Source organism: Lepisosteus platostomus, chromosome 11, assembly GCF_059453375.1.
Source record: "Lepisosteus platostomus isolate fLepPlt1 chromosome 11, fLepPlt1.hap1, whole genome shotgun sequence".
In the NCBI taxonomy this organism is placed as follows: domain Eukaryota; kingdom Metazoa; phylum Chordata; class Actinopteri; order Semionotiformes; family Lepisosteidae; genus Lepisosteus; species Lepisosteus platostomus.
Window position 1 is genome coordinate 15329100 of NC_142621.1, and position 23238 is coordinate 15352337.

The 23238-nt window shown below is 44.2% G+C and overlaps 1 protein-coding gene across 2 annotated transcripts in view; it reads right to left on the reverse strand.

Annotated features, from left to right (window-relative positions):
- ccdc17 (coiled-coil domain containing 17) overlaps positions 1-22663 on the reverse strand; it is a 27428-nt gene extending 4765 nt beyond the window's left edge. The window contains exons 1-24 of one of the 2 annotated variants that reach the window (XM_088598678.1): positions 22562-22663; positions 21299-21621; positions 20256-20372; positions 19135-19360; positions 18174-18327; positions 17697-17825; positions 17368-17501; positions 17110-17229; positions 16040-16257; positions 15465-15550; positions 15122-15337; positions 14333-14555; positions 12457-12567; positions 11376-11518; positions 6695-6821; positions 6309-6401; positions 5728-5929; positions 5043-5146; positions 4517-4657; positions 3303-3457; positions 1610-1730; positions 1016-1132; positions 609-706; positions 126-338 (exon numbers count right to left, since the gene is read on the reverse strand). In XM_088598678.1, the coding sequence (XP_088454804.1) occupies positions 126-338; positions 609-706; positions 1016-1132; positions 1610-1730; positions 3303-3457; positions 4517-4657; positions 5043-5146; positions 5728-5929; positions 6309-6401; positions 6695-6821; positions 11376-11518; positions 12457-12567; positions 14333-14555; positions 15122-15337; positions 15465-15550; positions 16040-16257; positions 17110-17229; positions 17368-17501; positions 17697-17825; positions 18174-18327; positions 19135-19360; positions 20256-20372; positions 21299-21520 (3470 nt within the window). In that variant the 5' untranslated portion in view covers positions 21521-21621; positions 22562-22663. Of the gene's footprint in view, positions 1-125; positions 339-608; positions 707-1015; positions 1133-1609; positions 1731-3302; positions 3458-4516; positions 4658-5042; positions 5147-5727; positions 5930-6308; positions 6402-6694; positions 6822-11375; positions 11519-12456; positions 12568-14332; positions 14556-15121; positions 15338-15464; positions 15551-16039; positions 16258-17109; positions 17230-17367; positions 17502-17696; positions 17826-18173; positions 18328-19134; positions 19361-20255; positions 20373-21298; positions 21622-22248; positions 22384-22561 lie in introns of those variants that run through there. The other variant, XM_088598677.1, reaches the window with a different exon arrangement.
- Positions 22664-23238: the final 575 nt, after the last annotated feature.

The window sequence follows — 23238 nt, forward strand, 5'->3', positions numbered from 1 at the left end:
AAGTCTCTCTGCAGTGGACTCTACACGAAGTATTATGGGACAAGGCTGAGTGTGCAAACTGAGACGGTGTTACTACTGGCACAACTGGCACTTTTCCCCTTATCAAATAAGACGCTAAGTCTCACCTGTTGCTCATGGCTGAGAGCAGGCAGGCCTCTCCCTGGCTTGGTTTGGCAGAATGGGAATAATACCCCCCATCGGAGTACCCTGGCCGGGGCAGGAACAGCCCCAGTCTCTCCCAGTCTGCCTCAGGCACAGTACTGCGCATCAGGGTTTGTCCATTATTGTCCACGGGGGCTCTCACCAGACGCACCAGCAGAGTCGCACAGGGCACATACCTGTAAAGAGGATGTGTGCTGCATACAGGACTTTCCAGTGCACTTCATTTATTGCATTGCATGCATGCAGTGTCCCAGTCACACAAACTACTATGTGTTATATTATGTGTGTGCTATGTATTGTCAAGACAAAGGAGAGTACTGAGTTATACAGTGTGTAGAACACAATACTCTCCTGTACAATGTTTTTATATATTAAGGTAACTGGAACATTTGTGAGACAACTTATCAAATCAATCAAATAAGTCAATGATCCTCGTCATACAGTACCTGCCCTGCGTACTCAGTGCGCTGGCGGACAGGAGCTTGTCGGGGTCAGGGCCATTGTGGTACAGTCTGAGCTGATGTCCCCCTTCATTTAATGAGATCTGCAGAGCAAAAGCTTTGCAAAATGTAGATCCATGACTGGAAAGCAGAGCTCTAGTTTATGAAAATCCTGTATAATATATAATTTAATCCAGGGTTTACATACACATGCTATAAATCTCTTATTGATTTTTTTTATTGTATTCCTTATTTTCATGCTAAATAATCTCTAGCCCCAACAGCTGTCATGCATACCATATACATGACGGATCTTTGTGTCTTATTGTTCCACCAGGCTGAACAACGCGCAAGAGTGTTCATACGGTGTGTTGGGCTCTGGTTCTGTGTGTTGAAGTAAAAGTCACTATTACCTGCAGTCCTGCAGTATCCAGGTTAGGCTGAGTCTCACTGCCGGACTCCACAAAGAGACCCAGAGCAGCCCAGCCGATCAGTACCAACTTCAGGGTGAACCGGTCAACAGTATAGACCTGTGGAAACACGTGCGCAAAGCCTGAGCCCACCACACCCAGAGCACTCGCCCTGAGAACTGAGCGAGCTGGTCTGTTTTCATTATTCCCAGAAAAAAGTCTCTGCTTCAAAAAGACATTCAGGCATCCATCTGTACACCATCAAAAGAGGAAAAAAAATTGTGTGCCCAGCCCTGATGGACTAAACTGAAGAAGAACATGCTTCTCTTTCTTTCCTGGGAAATAAATGTCCAATTTTATGCAACACAGACCTCTCTGTTCTCTCTGTTCTTTGATCTGTTGTTCAACATTAATGTTTAGAGAGTGTCTTGAAATACATGCTTTAAAATCATGTGAATAATTACAAGGGACGATAGTCAATAAAGACTCTCTCATGACTCTCTGTCAGAGAAAGCTGACAACTGGCTGCGGTCATTCTGTGGACACTGATCATCATGGGTGATCAGGTACCATGGAGGCTCTCAGTCTCGGCCCTACCTTCAGTAAGAGAGTGGCCGAGGGGGGCAGGCTGGGGCTGCGAATTTCTACCCGTTCACCGTATACCGGTTCAAAGATGTTACTGTCTAAGTCAATCCCAGTGGAGATCTCAGGCCCCACTCTGCCAAAACAAAAGACCACACAGAAAGGGACCCCTTACACCATACAGTATTTCTACAATCAGTGCTGGAGATTGTGGGAGTTAGTACTAGTCAAGTTCACAGGTGATAGCAAAATAGGAGCATCTATAAACTCTGGAGAGGCAGCAAAGGAAATTCAAAATACAAACATATTGCATGCTGTAGAAAAAACAGATATTACAATTCTGAGATGGAAAAACACCAAGCCTAAAGAAGCTATTTATGAGCAATGACTTGGAGTTTATGCTGACTCATCATTTTCATCTTTTGAATACTCCTAGGAAGCTGTAAGAAGGCCAACACAATTTTAGGATACAATTAAAATGTAGAATTTAAATCAAGGGGTGTTATGTTAAAATTGTACAATACATTAGCAAATCCTCATTTAGAATATTACATCATTTTGGTCACATTGTTACAAAAGAAGATACTGCTGTTCTGGAATAGGTTCAGAGAAGATACCCTTTATTATTGAAAATGAGATTCTGGAAACACATAGCTGCTAGCAACCAAAGAACCAATTCAATTCAATTTAGAAACTAATCTGAAATTCTTCTTAAAATGTTGGTGCTATTATAATAATAATAATAATAATAATAATAATAATAATAATAATAATAATAATAATAATAATAATAATTGCTTACACTTATATAGCACTTTTCTGGACACTCTATTCAAAGTGCTTTACAGGTAATGGGGACTCCCTTCCACCAATGTGCAGCCCCACCTGGATGATACAACGGCAGCCATAGTGCGCCAGAACGCTCACCACACATCAGCTATCAGTGGGGAGGAGAGCAGACTAATGAAGCCAATTCATAGACGGGGATTATTAGGAGGCCATGATTGGTAAGGTCCAATGGGAAATTTGGCCAGGACGCCGGCCGGGGTTACACCCCTACTCTTTTCGAGAAACGCCCTGGGATTTTTAATGACCACAGAGAGTCAGGACCTCGGTTTTACGTCTCATCTGAAGGACAGGAAGATATAAAATTATAAAAAGCAGGGTGACAGGTCAACAGATTCACAGTAGGTGAAGTCAGAGTAGACTTACTGTGAAAGAGAGTTGACTTTACACACTGTAATTAAGGTAAAAACACATTATTCTCATTGTTTCTGGGGCCCCTACTTCAAAACCCCCATCATAGACAGGGAATATATTATACATGTAAGCAATCTGAAGGCAGCTCGTGTCTTGCATTCTGTTTTAAGAAGTATCCTATATACAGTACTGACAGAAAAGTTTCAGATATACCGTATACAGAACAGTGTTGAATTATGCAATGTTTGAAGTTGAAATGTTTTGGATTTTAACTTTTCAGTGCCCTACAGTCAATAGTTGCGCAGTTGGATTCCTATACATCACTGTAAGAAGGTAAGTCATAGAGGATCCCAGAGGCCTGTAAAGTATAGGTCATAGAACCCAGAACTGAAATATATTAAGATGTTCACTTTGCTGCAGGAATTGCTTGAAACTGCGGGCATTTCTTCATTGTTTTTCTCGTGTTTGTGTAGAAGTCTCCCTGGCTGTGCTCTGGCAGGTGACTCACTGGTTGTAGTGGCGGTCGAAGATGCGGCCGGTCACTCTGCTGATGGTCACGCCGTCGGGCAGGAAGCGAGCCCCGTCGAGGTACAGGTCCAGCCCGTCCCCAGAAAGGAAGGGCCGCGCGGGAGGAAGCTCTCTCTTGCAGTTGATGTAAGCCACCTGGTGGGCAGAGCAGAGGTCCCTGAACAAACACCTAACACAGGGCGAACTGCAGCACCTGTCACTGTGCTGTAGTCTGAGTTTTCCTTACATTGCCAGAATTTCCAAAGCTGGGGAAATTGTAATAATAATAAAAAATAACAATAATAATAATAATAGGAACAAGTAATAGGTTTATTTCATAATGATAAGAGAAGAGAGAAAACACAACGTTTCAGCTGTGAAGCCTTCTTCAGGTGTGAGAAAGACAGGGCTGACAGCAAAGGCAGGGGAGGCAGGAGGGGCAGAGAGGCCACTCGGGAAGTGCAAAGTGGAGAAGATTGAAGAAAGGTGTGAAGTCAAAACCTGCATAAAAATAGAGTACACGAAAATGTACCTGAACTATAATAATAATAGGCCAAAAAAGGCCATAGGAACAAGGTTAATTCCATACTGAAAAGAGAAGAAAGGAAACACAACATTTCGGCTGTGGAGCCTTCTTCAAATGTGGAATAATAAGGCCACGACTGGTAAAGGCCAGGGGGAAATGTGTCCAGGACGCCGCGGTAACACTCCTACTCTTTTCCACACCCCAGAGAAACACTCTGGGAGTTTTATTGACCACAGAGAGTCAGGGCCTTGGTTTCATCCGAAGGATGGTGCCTTTTTCTTTCTGGTCATGTGCCGCCAGAACAAAGAAAAAAGCCTTTTCTCCCAAAACACAAAAACCTGGATGTTTTCAGAAAAAGTGTGTCCTCACACCTCAGAGCAACTGAAAATTAGAAACTACATTCTGTGTTCATATTAAAAATACTTATGTAACTTGGGTGTGCTTATACATTCTGCATTTAAATACAGTATATGCCTTGTGTCCTTCTCCTGAACAAGATATACAGTAGATGGTGACACATAAAGGTGTTCTGGTGTATAAATTAGCCTCGGAAATGCTTGTGTTCAGAGCACAGTAGGAAAAGACATGTTTGTATTCCTGCTTTGCTCTCTGGAGAGGCCTTCTGGCCTGCCAGTCATTTCCAGACTCAACTGAGCTGCGCTGCAGTGTCTTGCTGAGCTGACTCTGACCTGAGGCCAGTCCTGGGGGGCAGAGAGGTGGATGGGGGACTCGGGGGGGAAGGGAGACTGAGGTCGGTGTCCGCTGTAGATGTGCAGGCGAACTGACGCATCACCATAGGGCTCAAAGGGCTCTACAAGGCGTTCTGCGGGCTGCAAAACAGAGACATCGGGGTTACAACAGAGTCTGCAGACAGGGAGAACTTAAAAAACCCCCAGCGACAGTGCTGACACACACACAGCATCCTCTACTGCCAACGCAGCATCGACCGATGGCCGACAAAAGTCAAGGAAACTTTGCAGGTCAAGAGAAAGAAACATCTTCAATAATTACATGATCCAGAAAAAAGTTGGGAAGCTGGATTAATGAATTTTTAGTCCTTCCTAATTTGTACACTTTTTTCATAGTTTTCACACAAATCCAAGTGACACTTCTTGTGAAACGCTCACTATCTTTTTTTCCCCAGTTATTGCTTGTTTGACCTCGGTACTGGAGTAAAAGTAAATTAATTCTCTGTGTTGTGCTATGAGGCTGTACCAGTGCGTTGAGGGCGAGGGCTGGGGGTGCTGGCACATGGAAGAGGGGTACCGAGTGAGTGCCAGTGTTCCAGACCTCTTTCCCTCTTCCTGGACTCTTCTGCGCTGCCAGGCAGAGAGAGAGAGAGAGCACCAGACACTGAGACTGGGGAGATGGCAGGAGGAGCATCGGCTTCACCCCCCCCCCCCCCAGAGCCGCTTATTCCTGTAAAAGCACTTAACAAGACTGGGGTCAATCAATCAATTCAATCAACACTGAATAGCACCACTCTTAAACTTTAGTAGATTCAAATATTCCTATAGAAGAACTACAAGAAAACTTACGAGTATCTTACAAGTATGAAATAATTTTTGGAGAATTTTCACATTTTATTGGTATTTATTCTTAATTCTTAATTCTCTTTTGTAGTGGTAGTATTATTGTTGTTCTAGTTGTTGTTGATTTATTTGTCTGATAATTTTACCCAATCAAATTCCATTTACACAATGTCTTCTTTCATACAGATTTATACTGAATTGATGAGACATAGATGTGCTTATTGCACTGGAAATAAAACACCTTGAAAAAGGGTACAACAGCACCTGGGATTTAAATCTGACAGGCTACCGTTATGAGTCAGGAGCCCTAATCACTACTCCAGACTGGTGAGCCTGGGCCGTGAAAGTGACGCTCAGAGCAGACTCACGCCGGGCTGCAGGGCGGGTAAGCCTCAGCACTCCCCAGGCCACAATGCACTCCTCTCGCTCAGCCAGGCTCCCCGACACCCCTCCTTCCTCCTTCTCCGGGCCCCTGGGGGCCTCCCCTGTCAGGGAGCTCCCACTGGGCCAGTGGTAGAAACGCACAAACAGAACCATGTCCGCCTCAGGCCGCAGGCTGGAGAAGAGAATCTGAAGATGAAAGAAGAGAGTCCTAGATGCTCGCCGGCTCAGCTGCAGTACTGTAAGTCTTGGCGTTTTTATTTTCGCTTTGAAGTTTTAATTTCTGGAACACTCTGGTTTCACTCTTGTCTATGCCTTTCTTGTTCTTAAATGCTGATCGTCTATGGAGTACACTTCTCTGCCAGCGCTGTAGAATGTATTAAACTCTAGACTGCATAGAAAAAGTTTCTATCTCCCGGGGTGAGTAAATGTTCAAATCGGCATTGATGTACAGAGTCGCACAAAAGAGGATTACAAATAAAGGACATGCTTTGTCATTAAGGCAATCTACCAGGCTGAAAGGCTGTGTTTACTCTCTCCTGTGGTGAGACAGTGGTGCCACATGTACCTCCTGTTCTCCGAAGATGAAGTCCCCATGTTTGATGGAAGAGCTGACAGTGGAGGTGAAACACAGTATACCTCTGCTCCTGCATACAATCACCTAGGCGACAGGACAGCAAACAGGACACCTTCAGAACAGTTACAAACTGCAGAAGCTGGTTAGCTCGTCTCACTCTGTCCTCACAGCATTCCAGCCCTGTGAATTTTCATCAGCATCAGACACTCATGGCCAAGGCGTACTACATTTTTCTCCTTTGTGCACAGTTCTGCCCTCAGTACTTCAGCCACTGTCATAGCAGAGTACTGACTGAGGGACCTCATTAACCTGCACTGACAGCAGTGTGGATTACTGGTTAGGGCTCCGGACAAATAATGGGAAAGGTCCTCACTCACCTTGCCGGTTCTCTGGCTATACCCTGTCAGTCTCAGGCTGCCGAACCCCAGAGGAGCCCCTTTCACTCTGTCCACGATGAAGCCCACCCCACCTGAGGGTCCGGGACCTGCTGGCGTCTCTGCCACACTGCAAACCAACAAACACACCGTCAGTCCTGGCAAAGAGCCGACTAGACCTGCGGTTCCCTGCCTGGCCCTGCAGGAACACTGCCAGTGCCAGATTTCCCATTAGGCACGGTGGGGACGGTGCCTTGGGCCTACAAACTTTTTAGGGCCTGTGAAGGAGGGAAACACTAGTGACTAATGAAAAACACGAAAAATGAGCTAAAACAACATTCTTGTGATCGACTCTAGGTGCTCCAAATCAATAATCATACGCTGTCTGGCGGCTGTTCTAGAAACTGGAAGTATCGAAGTGATGGTCGCTCGACTCGCTCCATCAACCACGTGGGTTAGCATCAGAAGAGTTTATAGTGCATCATGTCAATCAACTTAATTCAAATGGTGTTTACCCCTCTTTTTCAGAGTGAAAGTACCTAGGGCCTACGAACACCAAAATCCGTCCCTGAACACTGCATCTGCTGGCCTGGATTCCAGCTGAGCTCTAAATCTCCACTGCTGCCTGATGACCTGACTGATCTGCCGGCTTGCACTGACCCTGATTTAACTCGTTTCTTTGATCAGTCCTGATTGTCATAAATACCCTGATTCAAAAATATAGTTTCCAACAGCTTCAGCACACAAAAACAAGCTTGCTGTTATTTCAAACTAAACAGCTCGACACTAGTTGATCAACTGATGATGAGCAGACACAGATGAGAATGACATTGCACACAAAAGTGAGTTTTTTTGCATTCTGCTGTCCACTTTGTTTCATTTCAGAAGGCACACCTGAAAGAGGGCAATTCTGAAACTCAGAAACTGGTACAGAGCTGATCACAAATTACAAATCCCATCCGACCTTAAGAGCTGAAATCAAATTTACAATTTACAAATATGCACCAAGGAGAAAACCAAAAGCTGAGCTTGTGATTAATAGCTCAGTTAGAGCAAAAACCAGAGGACAGTGTTCCTCCAGGAGAAGGGTTGGGAAACCACTGCACTGGACGACACAATGGTATGGAAAATTCTTATGTCCTGTGACAGAGCACTGAACCAAACTAATGTTAACATTGTACTGGAAACAATGTGTATTTTATTGTGCATTTCCAGTCCTCACAGCAGAAACAGAAATAGTGAATTTTTTACTCACATTTGATTGTACCAGTTAAAAATATGTTGTGTTATACATTAAGGGGGCCCCCTGGTGGCCTCAGGGTTTGCCTATTCCCAGGGCTGGCCCTGCTCACACTGGTCTAACACTGTATACTTTAGGTCAACATCTGAATAAAGAGAGAATATTTGTGATCATTATTTCCTGCTGTGTGCTCCACATGACAATGAATTCTGAAAGACTGTGTGCACCGAATGGACGGAGGAAGTACGCTGTGCTCTCTTTTCTATCCCCTGCATGACTCTGTAGAATGGCAGTGTAAGGGAGTTAATAAGCATTACCTGAAAGAAGCAGCTGTATTCAGGCAGCCATCTTACAGCCCATGGGAGCCTGTCTCATTGAGATGAATCAAAAGAGGAAAAGCAAGCACGGAACAGAGCACTGAGCAGAAAATCCCAGAGATCACTTACGCATGGCAAGACAGAAATGTAGACTGCGATCATTGCGTGCACAATTCAGTAGCCAGAGGTAGTAATGAAAGAGTCATACAAAAGCAACTTCAGGTCACTCTAAATAAACTGGGGTAAACCCTATCTTTTCACAGTATCTAAGAGGTGAACAGATCCGAAAGAGCATCAATTGCTGATGGTGTAGAATTCTGATCATGCTGACCAAGTGTACTGGAGGATTCACAAATAAGCTACAATGAAAATAATAATAATAATATAATAATAATAAACTTTATTTTATATTGCGCCTTTAAAGGTGGCTTCTCAAAGCGCTTTACAGGATGACAACAACAATAAATAAAAAGAATATACAAGATAAAACACAATTACAATATACAGAGGAGACATGGATGGTGGTAGTAAGAAAAGCAGAGGGGTGAAGAATCGAACCAGTTAAGTAAAGGCTTTTCTGAAGAAGAGGGTTTTGAGTCTGGATTTGAAGGAGTTTAGAGAAGGTGACTCTCTGGTATCCTTGGGGAGAGAGTTCCAGAGCTTGGGGGCATAACAGGAGAAGGCCCTGTCACCCATACAATGTAGACGGGCTTGGGGCACAGTAAGGAGAGCAGAATTAGAAGAGTGAAGGTTGCGAGGTGGGGAGTAGAGTGATAATAGTTCAGACAGGTACTGAGGTGCCAAGCCACCTTATAGGTGAGCATGAGGATTTTAAAGGCTACACAGAATCTGACGGAAGCCAGTGCAAGGACTCCAGGATAGGAGTAATGTGAACACTTGCACTAGACCTGGTCAGGATTCTGGCTGCTGAAGTTTGGACTTACTGCAGTTTGTTCAGAGTAGATTTAGATACCCCAGCAAGTAGAGCATTACATTAGTCAATTCGAGAGAACACAAATGTGTTGATCAGCTTTTCAGCCACAGTTAATGATAGCATAGGGCGTAGTCTAGCAATAGTTCTAAGGTGAAAAAAAGATGTTTTGACAGTATGCTGTCATAGACATCTTCTCAAAGCTAATCAAAATGTCACACCAACCCAGAAACCTTTTAGCGAGGTTAAATAATAAAAAATGCCTCAAAATATTTTGAGATAATCAAATTCAAGATCAAGAAAAAATCACATTCAGATTTGTGGAAAAGATTGTTTTTTTCCCCCCGTTATACTGCCATTGTGTATATAGGTAAGAGCTAAACAATCATCCTCAATACAGCATTCCAAAACTGAATGACATCTGGTATTCCAGACATTCCAGAATCTCAAGGCTGAATAATTAAAACTCTCTAATGACCTACTGATCAGTTCACACAATCAGGTCTGAGGTGAGAGAGAGATTCAGATGTTCTCGACTGGGCAAACCTGCTAGAGCTCTGTCAGAATATTGATTATTAAAAAAGATTGCTCTTATTTCCAGACGTCTCACCTTAAAGGATATATCCTTATGATCATGGAACTAAAATGACTATGAAAAAGTCATGTACTATATTCTTGATTCCACTTCATATATTTTAGGGAAGTATAACACAAATACGTTCTGCAAATGCTTTGTCTTTTATGACATTCTGGTCTAACTTTGTACTATGTGTCACTGAGGGAATGTCCTCAAAAATAATAATAATAATTTAATAATTGCTTACACTTATATAGCGCTTTTCTGGACACTCCACTCAAAGCGCTTTACAGGTAATGGGGACTCCCCTCCACCACCACCAATGTGCAGCATCCACCTGGATGATGCGACGGCAGCCATAGTGCGCCAGAACGCTCACCACACATCAGATATCAGTGGGGAGGAGAACAGAGTAATGTAGCCAATTCATAGAGGGGGATTATTAGGAGGCCATGATTAGTAAGGGCCAATTGGAAATTTGGCCAGGACACCGGGGTTACACCCCTACTCTTTTCGAGAAGCGCCCTGGGATTTTTAATGACCACAGAGAGTCAGGACCTCGGTTTTACGTCTCATCCGAAGGACGGCGCCTGTTTACAGTATAGTGTCCCCGTCACTATACTGGGGCATTAGGACCCACATGGACTGCAGGGTGAGCACCCCCTGCTGGCCCCACTAACACCTCTTCCAGCAGCAACCTTAGTTTTTCCCAGGAGGTCTCCCATCCAGGTACTGACCAGGCTCACACCTGCTTAGCTTCAGTGGGTTGCCAGTTGTGAGTTGCAGGGTGAAAATGACAGCTTGCTGCAAAAATAGTGAATTTGTGCAGTGCTGAAATGATAGATAAGATGCATTACTATACTATTACGGTATACTATTTACTGTTTTTTTGTTCTCTATTTGTTTCCATTTATATATTGTCCCTTTACACCCTCCTTTGGGTGGTTTTGTTTCCCAGTTGAAAAGACTACACATCTGCTAAATATGAAATATGGTAAGCTTCTTTTTGTCTAACATCATGGTCACTGTGTTTTCCTCATTATTTCCCAAGCACAGTTTACAGGTGAAGGGGTCCTTCATCCCAGAGCCCCTTTAACTCGCATTGCATTTAGCAAATTCAGGATCTTGTATAGATACAATGACTGCTGATTGCTTTTTAAACAGAGGTGCATATGTTTGTGTAAAATAGCCACAACAAACACAAAATGCTATAAATGTTACATAGGATATTGGACCTGTGTTTGTACAGGTTTTGTGTAGGTTCTAGATGAGGACTTTTTATTGCAAAAGGTTCAAATCATCCAAGTGGATGCTGCACATTGGTGGCGGTGGAGGGGAGTCCCCATTACCTGTGAAGCGCTTTGAGTGGAGTGTCCAGATAAGCGCTATATAAGTGTAAGCTATTATTATTATTATTATTATTATTATTATTATTATTATTATTATTATTATTATTCAATGATCAAACACCAGACATTTCCATCTATTCTAGTGCAGTTGTTAATGCAAACATTTAATTCTGTGCAGACATACCTAAATAAACTCTGGTTTAGATGAAATCCTGCAATAAAATGGATTCCAAGGTCCAGCATTTGATTACCTCTGGCTCTCTTTCTCACCTCTGACTGGACCCCTCCATGGGGGGAGGAGGGTCCACATGATCTGTGGGAGGAGGGAGGGAAAGGTAGTGATTGGCCGAAGGATGAAAGGAAGTGAGGACAGTGGGCGGGCTCTCCACATGGGCCACTGGGCGGATAGCCACCTGCAATGGAAACCAGTAACAATATTTTTTTGTTGTTTCTTTCTTTTAATTTGTGGTTGCATTTATTTTATATTTTTTAAATTGTCAGCTGTTCAAGAACAAGTTTATTGCTGCAGTTCTTTTAGGAGTTAATGTGGATTGGATCATATATTTTATGACACACTGTAAGCCCTACACTTCCTTACAGGAGAGTTAGCATGGTCAGGAGAATCCATTAGCTGAAAGCTGCTCGTCCTGGTGAGGGTTCTGGAAGAACAGGGTTTGGATGGACAGGACAGGATGCCAGTCCATTGCAAGGACACAAAGAGACAATTCTGAATAGCATATCTAACCTAGCCAGATATCTTTGGAAGGTGGGAGGACCCCGAGCAAATCTATGTGGAAGTGGGAAAATACACAAACTCCACCTGTAAGGGTCCCTGGTCCAAAACAAATATCAGAACTCAAGAGCTGTAAAGCAGCTGCATTAACTGCCACCCTCTCCATCTATTTTCATAAAAAAAATAATTCAACAAAAATGAAGGCCAGATAAAAAGCACTTTGAGGAAATTCGTTAAAATAATGTGCCTTTCTCCAGATTGGTTTAAATGCTGTCAAGAAGAATTTTCCATTAAAAAGAAAGGAAAAAGTCAAGCAAAAATAAAACAGATATGACTGTGACTAACTTTTGAATTACTTTTTAGCTGCTTTGCATGATCATGTTCCATATTATTTTAAGGAGGAACTGAGCTATGATGTTTGACAGCCAGTGTACAAATGTATTCATTCCAGCTGAATACCTAATGATTCATTGGACCAATTAACTGTGTAGTTAGCGGCACATTGCTGATTGCACTGCCTAAAGCTCTCTGTAAAACCCGCTGGCCCATGTCTGTCCATGACCAAAGCTGCAGCCCCTGCAGTGGAAGGGAACACAAGTGGCTGGGTGTCTGACGTACCAGAGAAGGGTACTTGTACTGGCTGGCATAACCAGGGTCAATTCTGGCCAGGGCCTGCACATCTCCGTCTCGGGCATTGACCACTCTCAGGTACAGCTCCGCCCCACCTAGCTGGGAAGCGAGAGTCATGGAGTCAGGTGCGTAATAAGAATAATAATAAGAAGACAATGAAACATTATTTTATATAGCGCCTTTAAAGGTGGCTTAGATGCAAGATGACAGTACAGTAGGAGCAGAGGGGTAAAGAACAGAACCAGTTAAGGAAAGGCTCTTAAAAATAAGAAGATTTTGAGTCTAGATTTGAGGGAGTTTAGAGAAGATGACTCTCTGATATCCTTGGGGAGAGAGTTCCAGAGCTTTGCAGAATAACAGGAGAAGGCCCTTTCACCCATAGAGTGAAGACGGGCTTGGGGGACAGATAGGAGATCAGAATTAGAAGAGTGAAGGTTGAGAGGTGGGGAGTAGGATGATAATAGCTTAGACGAGTACTGAGGTGGCAAGCCATGCAGAGCCTTATAGGCGAGCATGAGGATTTTGAATTTGATACGAAACTTGACAGGAAGCCAGTGCAAGGACTCCAGGATAGGAGTAATGTGATCACTTGCACTAAACCTGGTCAGGATTCTGGCTGCTGAATAATGGACATACTGGAGTTTGATCAATGTGGATTTAGAAACCCCAGCGAGTAGAGCGTTACAGTAGTCGATACGGAAGACAAATGTGTTGATCAGCTTTTCAGCCACAGTTAGTGATAACATAGGGCGTAGTCTAGTGATATTTCTGAGGTGAAAGTACGATGTTTTGACAATATGCTGCATGCGTTGGTCGAATGTCAAGCCTTAATCAAGTAGTGATTACATCGTAGTGAGAGCAGCGGAGTGAGAACATCCCTTTTATCAGTTAAATCTACAGAACTGTGCAGTTTCTCCAACTTTCTTCCACACATTTGCCACATTTGCCTTACTTTCCAATTACTTCCGTCTTCTCCAGGGATGAACCTTATCATAACCTGAACTTCCATATGCTTTTACTATGTTTTAGTTTACTTTACAAAGATACCATCTTGACTAATCACAGTGAACACAGGCATCTTTCATTAATAAAATAAAAATGCCATGCCTGTTGTACAAATATCAAGCTCATGCGTAACAGTTTGCATGAGGCCCTGGCTGATATGATACAATGTTTGACTCAGGCAGTCCCAGGATTATATTCCCTGCCTGCTATATGGCCAGCAGCCATATCACCCTGCAACTCACAACTGGCAACCCACTGGAGCTAAGCAGATGTGAGCCTGGTCAATACCTGGATGGGAGACAGCCTGGGAAAAACTAAGTTTTAACCTGGAAGAGATGTTAGTGGGGCCAGCAGGGGGCGCTCACCCTGTGGTCCACGTGGGTCCTAATGCCCCAGTATAGTGATGGGGACACTATTCTGTAAACAGGCGCCGTCCTTCGGATGAGATGTAAAACCGAGGTCCTGACTCTCTGTGGTCATTAAAAATCCCAGGGCGTTTCTCGAAAAGAGTAGGGGTGTAACCACGGCATCCTGGCCATTGGCCTTTACCAATCATGGCCTCCTAATAATCCCCATCTATGAATTGGCTTCATTATTCTCTGCTCTCCTCCCCACTAATAGCTGATGTGTGGTGAGCGTTCTGGCGCGCTATGGCTGCCGTCGCATCATCCAGGTAGATGCTGCACATTGGTGGTGGTGGAGGGGAGACCCCATTACCTGTAAAGCGCCTGTAAAGAGTGGATTGTCCAGAAAAGCACTATAAGCAATTATTAATTATTATTATTATTATTATTATTATTCTGTTAGATTGTGTCCTCTCAATGTCTCTGATTTGGTAAGTGAATGTGTATCATCCTACCTGGGGAACTGTGTTGAGCTGTCCGGCGCTGAGGGCTGGTAGAACCGGCAGAGCTCGGAATGGAACCTTCCAGAAGCCGCTCAGGACCCGGTTGTGCTGGTCGAACAGGTCCAGTCGGGCCCAGCCCCTCGACAAAAGCCGATGGACCTCCTGCCCATAGGCGTTGAAGCCTCCCGCAGCTTGAAGCTCTACCACTAGATTTATAGAGGGCGATGGGTGCACCCTGTGGGAGAGCTGGTGGTGTCATTGAAGGGCTAAACTACAGGAACGCTGACAAAACCGAGGGCAACAACCATGGTGCGGAAAATGGCAACATTGTGTTTGTTAAAGGCTGGACAGTATTTGAAAGGTTGTCACATATGCTTTAAAATGTTCTTCTATTTAAAAGACCTGGAGGGAAGTTTGAAATCATGAGTACAAAGAGGACCACAGTATTATGCACCCTGGCCTTTTAAAGCTGTAGCTGCCAGTTCTCATTCTACAAACTCTAAACTCCTCAATTTGTAATGTTTGATTACAGTTTTAAAGCTAACCCTATATTGACTATTACCGGTGGGGGGGGGGGGGGGGATGAGAATGATGTCATGTGTGATGCATTATGTCCCCGTTGGGAATAATCTTAAACTCAAAGTATCAATAAACAGTGTCTTAACTCTGGGCTGAACAAAATCAATTGCAGGCAGATTTTGTACAATTGTTGTGACAAAATCCATTGCTTCAATCTGCATGAAAACAATGGAGTGTATGAAGGGTCGGTACGAATAAGCTCTGTGAGGCAGTGTGTGTTACCTGGGCACAGGCTGCTTGACAGACAGGGTGGCAATGTTTCCTTGGTGCCCGCCAGTGACATAGGGCAATGCCCCTCCTGCTTCACAGTACACCACTGGCAGGGGCGACAGCCTGCCCATTTTCTGGCCCCCAGAGTAGAGTCCCACAACCAGGCGTGCCATCCGCAGAGTGGGCTCCAGGCCCAGGATGAAGTCATAGAAGATCACAAACCCCGCCCTGCACACAGACAGTACACCGAATCAGGTCCCGCGGCACCAAGACACAGCACAGATCTCCAGAGTGGACCGCGCAAAAACACAGAAGACTAACAGCCCGACTCCATGGAAATGAACAGGAAACTTACGCAGGGTCGTATGGTGCTGGGCCCAGGGCTTCAAGGGGGTCCAGGACATGTGTGCCTATCAAGGGGGTCTGAGGCCTCGCTGCTTCCTGAGAGACAGGCAGTGAAGGTATTATAGCCAAAGCTCCTTTTAGACACTAGTTAAGAAATGACCATGACCTCCTGTCAGGGTTTAAAAAAGATCTCTCACTTAGTTAAATTAAGTTTTCCCTTATCTTCACTACACTATACCGTGAAATGTGATTACATTTAGTAAGCTTGCCATTTCTATGGTAGTTCAAGTAGGCAGCTGCGTCAGCATGCGTAGAATGCAAAGGAACAAGTAAAAGGTTTATTCCATGCTGAAAAGAGAAGAAACACAAAGTTTTGGCTGTGGAGCCTTCTTTGGGTGTCACACTCTTCTCTTTCCAGCATGGAATAAACCTTTTACTTGTTCCTTTGCCATTTCTATAGCCTGTAATCACCGCATGTGCCCAAGGTGTCAATGATGTTGTGAAGAGTTAAGTCAGTTTATTTCTGCTCAGCTCTCTGCGTGGCACTGAAACTGCCTGCTGGTGAGGGGGAAGAGAGGGGCTAACCGTGACCGGGGGTGCAAGGGGGTGCCCGAGTCTCCCAGGGGCGCGCAGAGGGGGAGGCAGGAGGAGAGGGGGCGGGGGGGGAGGGGGAGGGGGAGGCGGCCCTCCGCAGCGGGGGGCTCTCTCCAGGTCTCTCCGCAGACTCTCGATCTCCCGCTGCACAGCCGCCACCTGGCGCACGTGCTCTCCCTGCATCTCCAGGAGGGCTGCGCCAGTCGCCTCTGAAACAAACACACACACACACACACAGGCATGCCGTCAGAACTGGGCCGGAGCACAGCGTGCGTTCAAGCCCACTTGCTCTCGCATCTTCAAACCAGTCTGAGGATCTCACCCACCACACTGACAGCAGCCTTCTGTGTTTGCAGAATACAAACTCCATTACTTCCCACCTCGCTGGCTCCTCAACCCAGGAGTCTCTGTGAGACCGAATGTAAACCACATTGCTCTAGCAAGAATCACATCTCTCCAGGTCCGCTGTTGATGAGCGAGTTATTCATCAAATCTATATTCACACTTTTTTGTTAAAGGAATGTGTTTTTTCACCCTTTTTTTACAAAATGTCTAAGGCCATAATATGTTGGACATTACCCCACCCTAATACATCTGTACAAAGGCTGTGTATCGTGTCATATTTCATATATATTATCACGGTGCTGACTGTTCCTCCCAAAAACGACTAGAAATTGCTGCTGGCTGAAGACGTAATTCAGCTTCAAGGATAAAAATTTCCTTTTACTGCCTGTTTGAATGTGTTCACATATCTAATGGAAAATTTAGACCCTAGCAAACAAAGTTTGAAGAAAGCAGGATAAATGAGACCAAACCATCTTTCAGACAATTACTTTATTTAAAAAAATATAGTAGCTCATAGGGTGTTCCTCTAGGCCACCTTGCGACTTATGTACAAGTACTAAGGGGAACAAATCTAAAATCAGACAAAGACGCATGTGTTCGTATGTCAACCATTTTGTTCTGAACGGGTAATGTGTTTCATCACCAATGATTAACAAAATGGAATCATGGGGGTTTAGTTCAGGGCCCGGGACCAAGTCTGAGTGAAGCAGCCCTACCCTCCTCCCCCCGTCTCTCCCGGTTCAGCTGCAGTCTCAGGATCTCCTCCTCCAGACGTTGGTTCTCGCGCTCCACAGCCAGCAGCTCCGAGTCCAGCCCCCGTGGGCGGAATTCCCCTCCTAGGGGAGACACACAGACAGACGCGCTAAGGCTCTGGGCAAGGGGCAGTCTGCCTTCCTGCGCAACTCCCAGGAGCTCACGCCAGACACACCACCTCCCAAAGGAGTGTGTGAGATCAGGTCACGGGGAATACTCACTCCTCTTTTTTTGCCGGTTTTCCGCTTTGGGCCCGGCCCGTTCCAGGGTATGTGCTTCTGCCTGCAGGTCGTGCATCTGGGCCAGAATCGCAGGATCAGCACCACCAGACTGCATATAGGCCAGCCTTAGAGCCCTACCAATCCCAGCACAAACAGAGCAGATGAGACAGCCTAATCCAGCAGGCCTTAAACACAGTTCAGCACAAAAGTGGGACACCCTGCAGTCTTCACTCACACCTTTGCTCAGGCGTCTGTAAACTGGGTGCAGCTGAACGAAACAGGAAGTCCTCTCATTTAGTATGACAGCTCCTGGGCCAAGAATTTCTCACCTGATCTGAGTGGACAGGGGGCCGTCTCCAGATGCAATGAAATCAAAAGAGATATGCTGGTGCTGTTCCTTCTTGCCTTGTTGAATTATAGGGTTGGTGGTTTCGGCCTTGGGAGGAGCTGCTTTAGTCCTTTGTGAAAGAAATATCGGTAGAAAGTTGTGCAAATGCCTTTCCAAAGGCAAGATTTTTAAATTGTTCCTGACCCCTTCATGGAAAACGGCTTGTACTTGTGTTTTAATCTTATTTACCTCTCCTTCTCCTCACCTTACTGCACTCACCTTTTCCTTCACAGCCTCTCACACATCCTTTTTTTCCGTTTTGTTCCACCTCTGAGATAATATTTCCTGTATGCTGGAGTTCTCACTGCTTTCCTCTCTCACATCGAGCTCTCCGGTCTCGCCTTTCTTTCCTGCATTACTCTTCACAGCCTGTCCTCTGCTCTTTGCTCTCTCCGGCTCTCCCCTGCCCCTCTCTCACCCCTGCTGGCCGTGCAGTGCTTCGATCTGCTCTCTCAGCTCGTGCAGTGCCCACTCATTCCTCTCCTCCTGGGCTCTCAGCTCCTGAAGCATGCCCTCAATGTGGCCTGCAGCACTGTCCTTGGCTGAGAGCTCAGACAGCCTTTGCTGAATCTCTGGCAGACACAAAACATACAATTACTAACACACAGGAAAGCCAGAAACAAGAGGAGCTCGCTCAACACAGCTTGTGCCCCCTGTAAAAATCCAGAGAGGCACACAGATCTCTTAAAGACACGAGATTGTGTGTTTTAAAGGTTCAGAGATTGAATGATTGAAAGTTTTAGATTTGGTTGCAAGTCCTTCACATTTACACAAACTGCAATATGTTTATGCAACAAAATAAGTATTTAAAAACAGAATTTTGTAAAGTTATTACTTGCTAATGCAGGATTAGCCTTGTTCTTAAATGCAAAAATAATTCAAAGAGGACTGTAATTCACAAGTATGTTTGCATACAAATGTATCCTTCTTTTCTGTTTAAAAGTCCTGGGGTTTATATGCATTTTGTCATATCTATCATTGAACATGTATTTGATTTTTTGATATAATAACTGTGAAATAGAACATTTCCAGTGACCTTAGGAATTTACCAATCATGGCCTCCTAATAATCCCCATCTATGAATTGGCTTCATTACTCTGCTCTCCTCCCACTAATAGCTGATGTGTGGTGAGTGTTCTAGCGCACTATGGCTGCCGTCGCATCATCCAGGTGGGGCTGCACATTGGTGGTGGTGGAGTGGAGTCCCCATTACCTGTTAAACGCTTTGAGTTGAGTGTCCAGAAAAGCACTATAGAAGTGCAAGCAATTATTCTTAATTATTATTTTTATAATCTGTAGTGCAGCAGAACCATATAGTGTAAAGGGAAAAGAAGACTGCTCTCCTCATCATTTCTGTTATTCCTACAACAAACCTGTACCTTCTCTCTGCAGCTCCAGCTCATGGTTCCGGGCCTGGATATCCGCTAGGTGTCGGCCATGTGTCTCTGCCACCTCTCGTACTCGTTCCATGTGTTCCCAGTTCCTCCGTGGGCTCATGCTGGGTCCAGGCTGGGCCCATGTGTTCGCATGATCTCTCTCGGCCCTCTCAGCCCAGGTGGGGAGAGTGGGCATGCTCTCCTCAAGGGACACCCTCAGCCTGTGGAACTGGAGAGTCACAAAGAAGACAACTTTCATTCATCTCACTGGGATTACAAGGGCTCCTGAAAAAAGAAACGACAGAAAGGGTGCCAGCTGCTTTCTGGAAACCAAAGCAAAGCACTAACCCAAGCATACTGTCAGCCTGTGTTGATATCCCTGAACATCAGACTAAAGCAGTGTTTGTAAAAATCAGCATCTGTACTACTGTGCTGCTTACTGACCTCATGAGTTACCACTGCCACATAATAATAATAATAATAATAATAATAATAATAATAATAATAATAATAGTTCTAAACTGAAGTTCTAGTGGGATGAAGACAACCAAGTCACTTTCATGCTAGTTCTTCTCAATGGGATTATAACATAAATTCTAATAGAAATATCTGTATCTCTTTCACAATTCCACCTGCATCCCCATCAACACCCTACAGCAGACTCCCTAGCTCACTGCATACAACAATGGGGCAGGAGGAAGGGGTTGGGCAGGCTACTGACCTCAGCCTCGCCAAACACTGTACCCATATTCGTCTTCTGTCATATTCAGTAGGATCTAACTGAGCTACTGAAATCATAATTATTCCCAGTGACATTTCCTGAAACCAACTGGCAAATTCCACTCGGCATGGGGGTCCCATCCAATATCCTATGGCCAGGGAGCTGACCCTCAGCCAAGCTGGTTAGATCATATCTCACTATACCTACATATTCATTAAACGTGCTCAAATGTATATAACTCTTTAGTATTAATCATTGTGATCTGATTTTGCAAGGGATCCCAAGTACTTTGCACATGCAGTAGACAGAGATTTTAGATGTAAAAACTCATCCACTACCCTGCGTGCACCTCTACAATAGGAGTGTCCCACACAATGGTTTCCGGCCCGGAGACAGAGCTTACCTCATCGGTCAGCTGCCTCAGAGCCAGGCTGTCGGACAAGCTGCCCTGGGGCTCTCTGTGTGCGGCTCTCTCCTCCCGCTGCCTCGGGCTCTCCAGCACGGTCCTCTGCTCCCTGAGCTGCAGGCAGAATTCAGCACGGTGAGCCGAGTGACGATACAGCGTGGACTAACACAGGAGACAGCGCACCACACTCCACACACACCGGGAAGTCAACTTTCTAATAATTCATTTCTGCTAGTCTAGGCGTGGGACTCCAATACACATTTTAATTAAACGAATTCTGTAAATGAACAGTGCAGGAATAATGCTACTAACCACCCACAAGAGAATTTGTTCTTGTAATGCTGCTCACTCACAAAATAAAATACATGCAATTACAAAGACACTGTTGTTTCCAGAATTTTTGAGAATCTAAATATGCAGAAAACTAAAAACAAGCTTTTTGGCAGGTAACGTTTCTGCACTGTCTGAATAAAATGGAAAAAATTCCATCAGCTAACTTTTATGAAGTTGTGATATAGGAACTGTTGTGAGGTTAGGTGAGAGGCAAATCTGATTATTATATATCTCTCATGATCTCAATCTTATCAACGCTGCCTGACATGGCACAAGGTTTACAACTGCAGACACCCAACAACCTGTGCTAATGGCTGTTACCAAGGAGATGACAACACACCTGGCTTGGCTTGGTACATAGACTCCCACCCCAAAGCTGTCCAAAACAGAGTAACAAAGACATGGAAAACTTTCACTGTCCCTTAATATAGCTAAAAGAAATAAATTATCTAATTTTGTATAAGGAAAATGATCCTTTAACAACTTTAAAGTGAAATTCACAGATCTGAAATGTAGAAGGTAAAAGTGTCTTTGCAAGTAGGTGTAAAAGGAACTGGTCTCATTGATCGTGGAGATTTTAAACAGTCTCCGTACAGACTTGGAAAGGCCGGGGAAACAGGAAACGAGAACACTTTTCGTTTTGGTTAAGAAAAAGTGTCCAGCCCGAGACCACCTAGACACCTGTTCTACACATCCGTTAGGTTTACCCTTATGAAGTCTGGGGTCTGTGTCCTGAGGGGCTCCCTTCCTCTCCAGGAGTATCTGTTTCTCTCGTCCTTCTCCAGGGATTCCGCGTATCTGCGGTGTAAGAGAAAGGGGTCCCCGATATCGCTGCCGATGCAAAAACGTTTCCTGTGTTTTTCCAGCAGGCCTGGCGAACGGAAAACCATGTTGCAGTTCTGACAGCGGAACTCCCCCAGCTCGGACATTGTTCCTTATTTGAACTCCAGGCTTAAATCAAAGGGTCGTCAACGATTCTATTTGAACATCTGGAAGCTTACAAGTCAGTGGAACTCCTCCATACCCATTGCTGAAATGAAAACGATTCAACGTCTGCTTAATAATGATTAAAATTGTAATGCACAATTTATCTTCCGAGATCAAGCGCCGGCGAAAAAAAATATGCAAAACATATTTAATACGTTAGAAGACGTTTAAAATAAAAATATATTATTCTAGCAGTAGGTTAGTTGGCTGCAATGTGAGCTCTCAGATGAAGAAGACGTTATCAGTCGAAAGTTTGTGCTCCTCTTACTTTCAGCGTGGAACGTAACTGGTTTTATTATATAGTTGCGTGTAAAATAATAAATCCTGAAAATATCATTTTTATTAATTTTTAAAATTAATATTAATGTGAAAATGTCGTAAAAGATCACTTTTAAATACGCAGAAGTACTTGTTATTGCTTCAAAGTATAACCTGTTCCTTTTGCACATGCCCTTATGGTAAAAGTTTATGAACACTAAATGGCCCTGGAAAGGTCGTCTTTTAATTATCGAAAACCATTTGCAACCGACAATAATATTTAACTGCGGGTTTAAAAACGCATCTACATCCCGACATAAGCTTCCAGTTTATTTTTCACACAATTTTTCTAATCACTAACTTTGAAGAGGGCATTCAATTCGTATATATTACGCAGATCTTTCTTTCTTACCATTTGCGGTGCGTAACTGAGATCACCTGAAAGCCGCAGTCCAGTCACGCAGGTGCTGCCTGTAATGTTTGCTGGTTACTGTCTCCTAGTCCCTACCATACAGACGCTGATTTGGTCCATACCCCTATCCCAGTGCATTGTGCCACATTAAATAAAAGCACGAGAAAAAGAGATTCAGAACACAAAGCTGTGTCAGTGTTCTGTGTAAAAAGTCGGTTAGAACATCATGGGAGCTGTTTTTAATAAGCTGCTGAGTAAAGAATATTTTAATCTTCCTGCTGTCAGTAGTATTGTCAATATAGTTGACCCTTACCTGAATGAAAACAGGACGTAAAGGAAGGGTTTTAGAAATCAAACAAAGCTTTATTCCCGTGATTACAGTCTGGGTAATTGGAGACTGCGCCGTTCTGCTTCCTATGGTCATATACGGGTTTTTTTCCGCACGAAGCCGTATTGAACAGTATTTCTCGCGTTGTGAACGTGTACACACGGCGGTCCCCCAGGTTCCGGTTTGTGTGTAATTACGCATCAATGAAAAAACGGAGGTTTAAAAAAAAGATAATTAGCTCACTGATAGTTTGATGTAAAGGCTGTGGAAATATCCACAAGTCGTGGTCTTTAAAATGCATTTCGTTTGAAGGCGTTCTGTGCTTCCATTGCGAAGATATGGACAAAAGAATATTCGTGCTTGGTCAAAAAAATATCATAAAAACGAAAAAGTAGATGCTGAGAAAGCATTCACAATGTATTTTATACACAAAGGAAGTATTCTCGCAACTCTAAGAGGTTTTGTGTAAACGCTACAGGCGAGTAGCCTGGTACTACAACTGATGCGGTAGCACTGAATTTTCGAACTTCAAGCTAACTTTACCCCGGTAATTGCAGCAGATATAGAAGATTTCCTGAACTGATTTGAACACTAAGGTGATGCGTGCTTTAGGAAAGCTCTTCACAACAACCAATTATTATTATTCGTATGAGCTTAACATG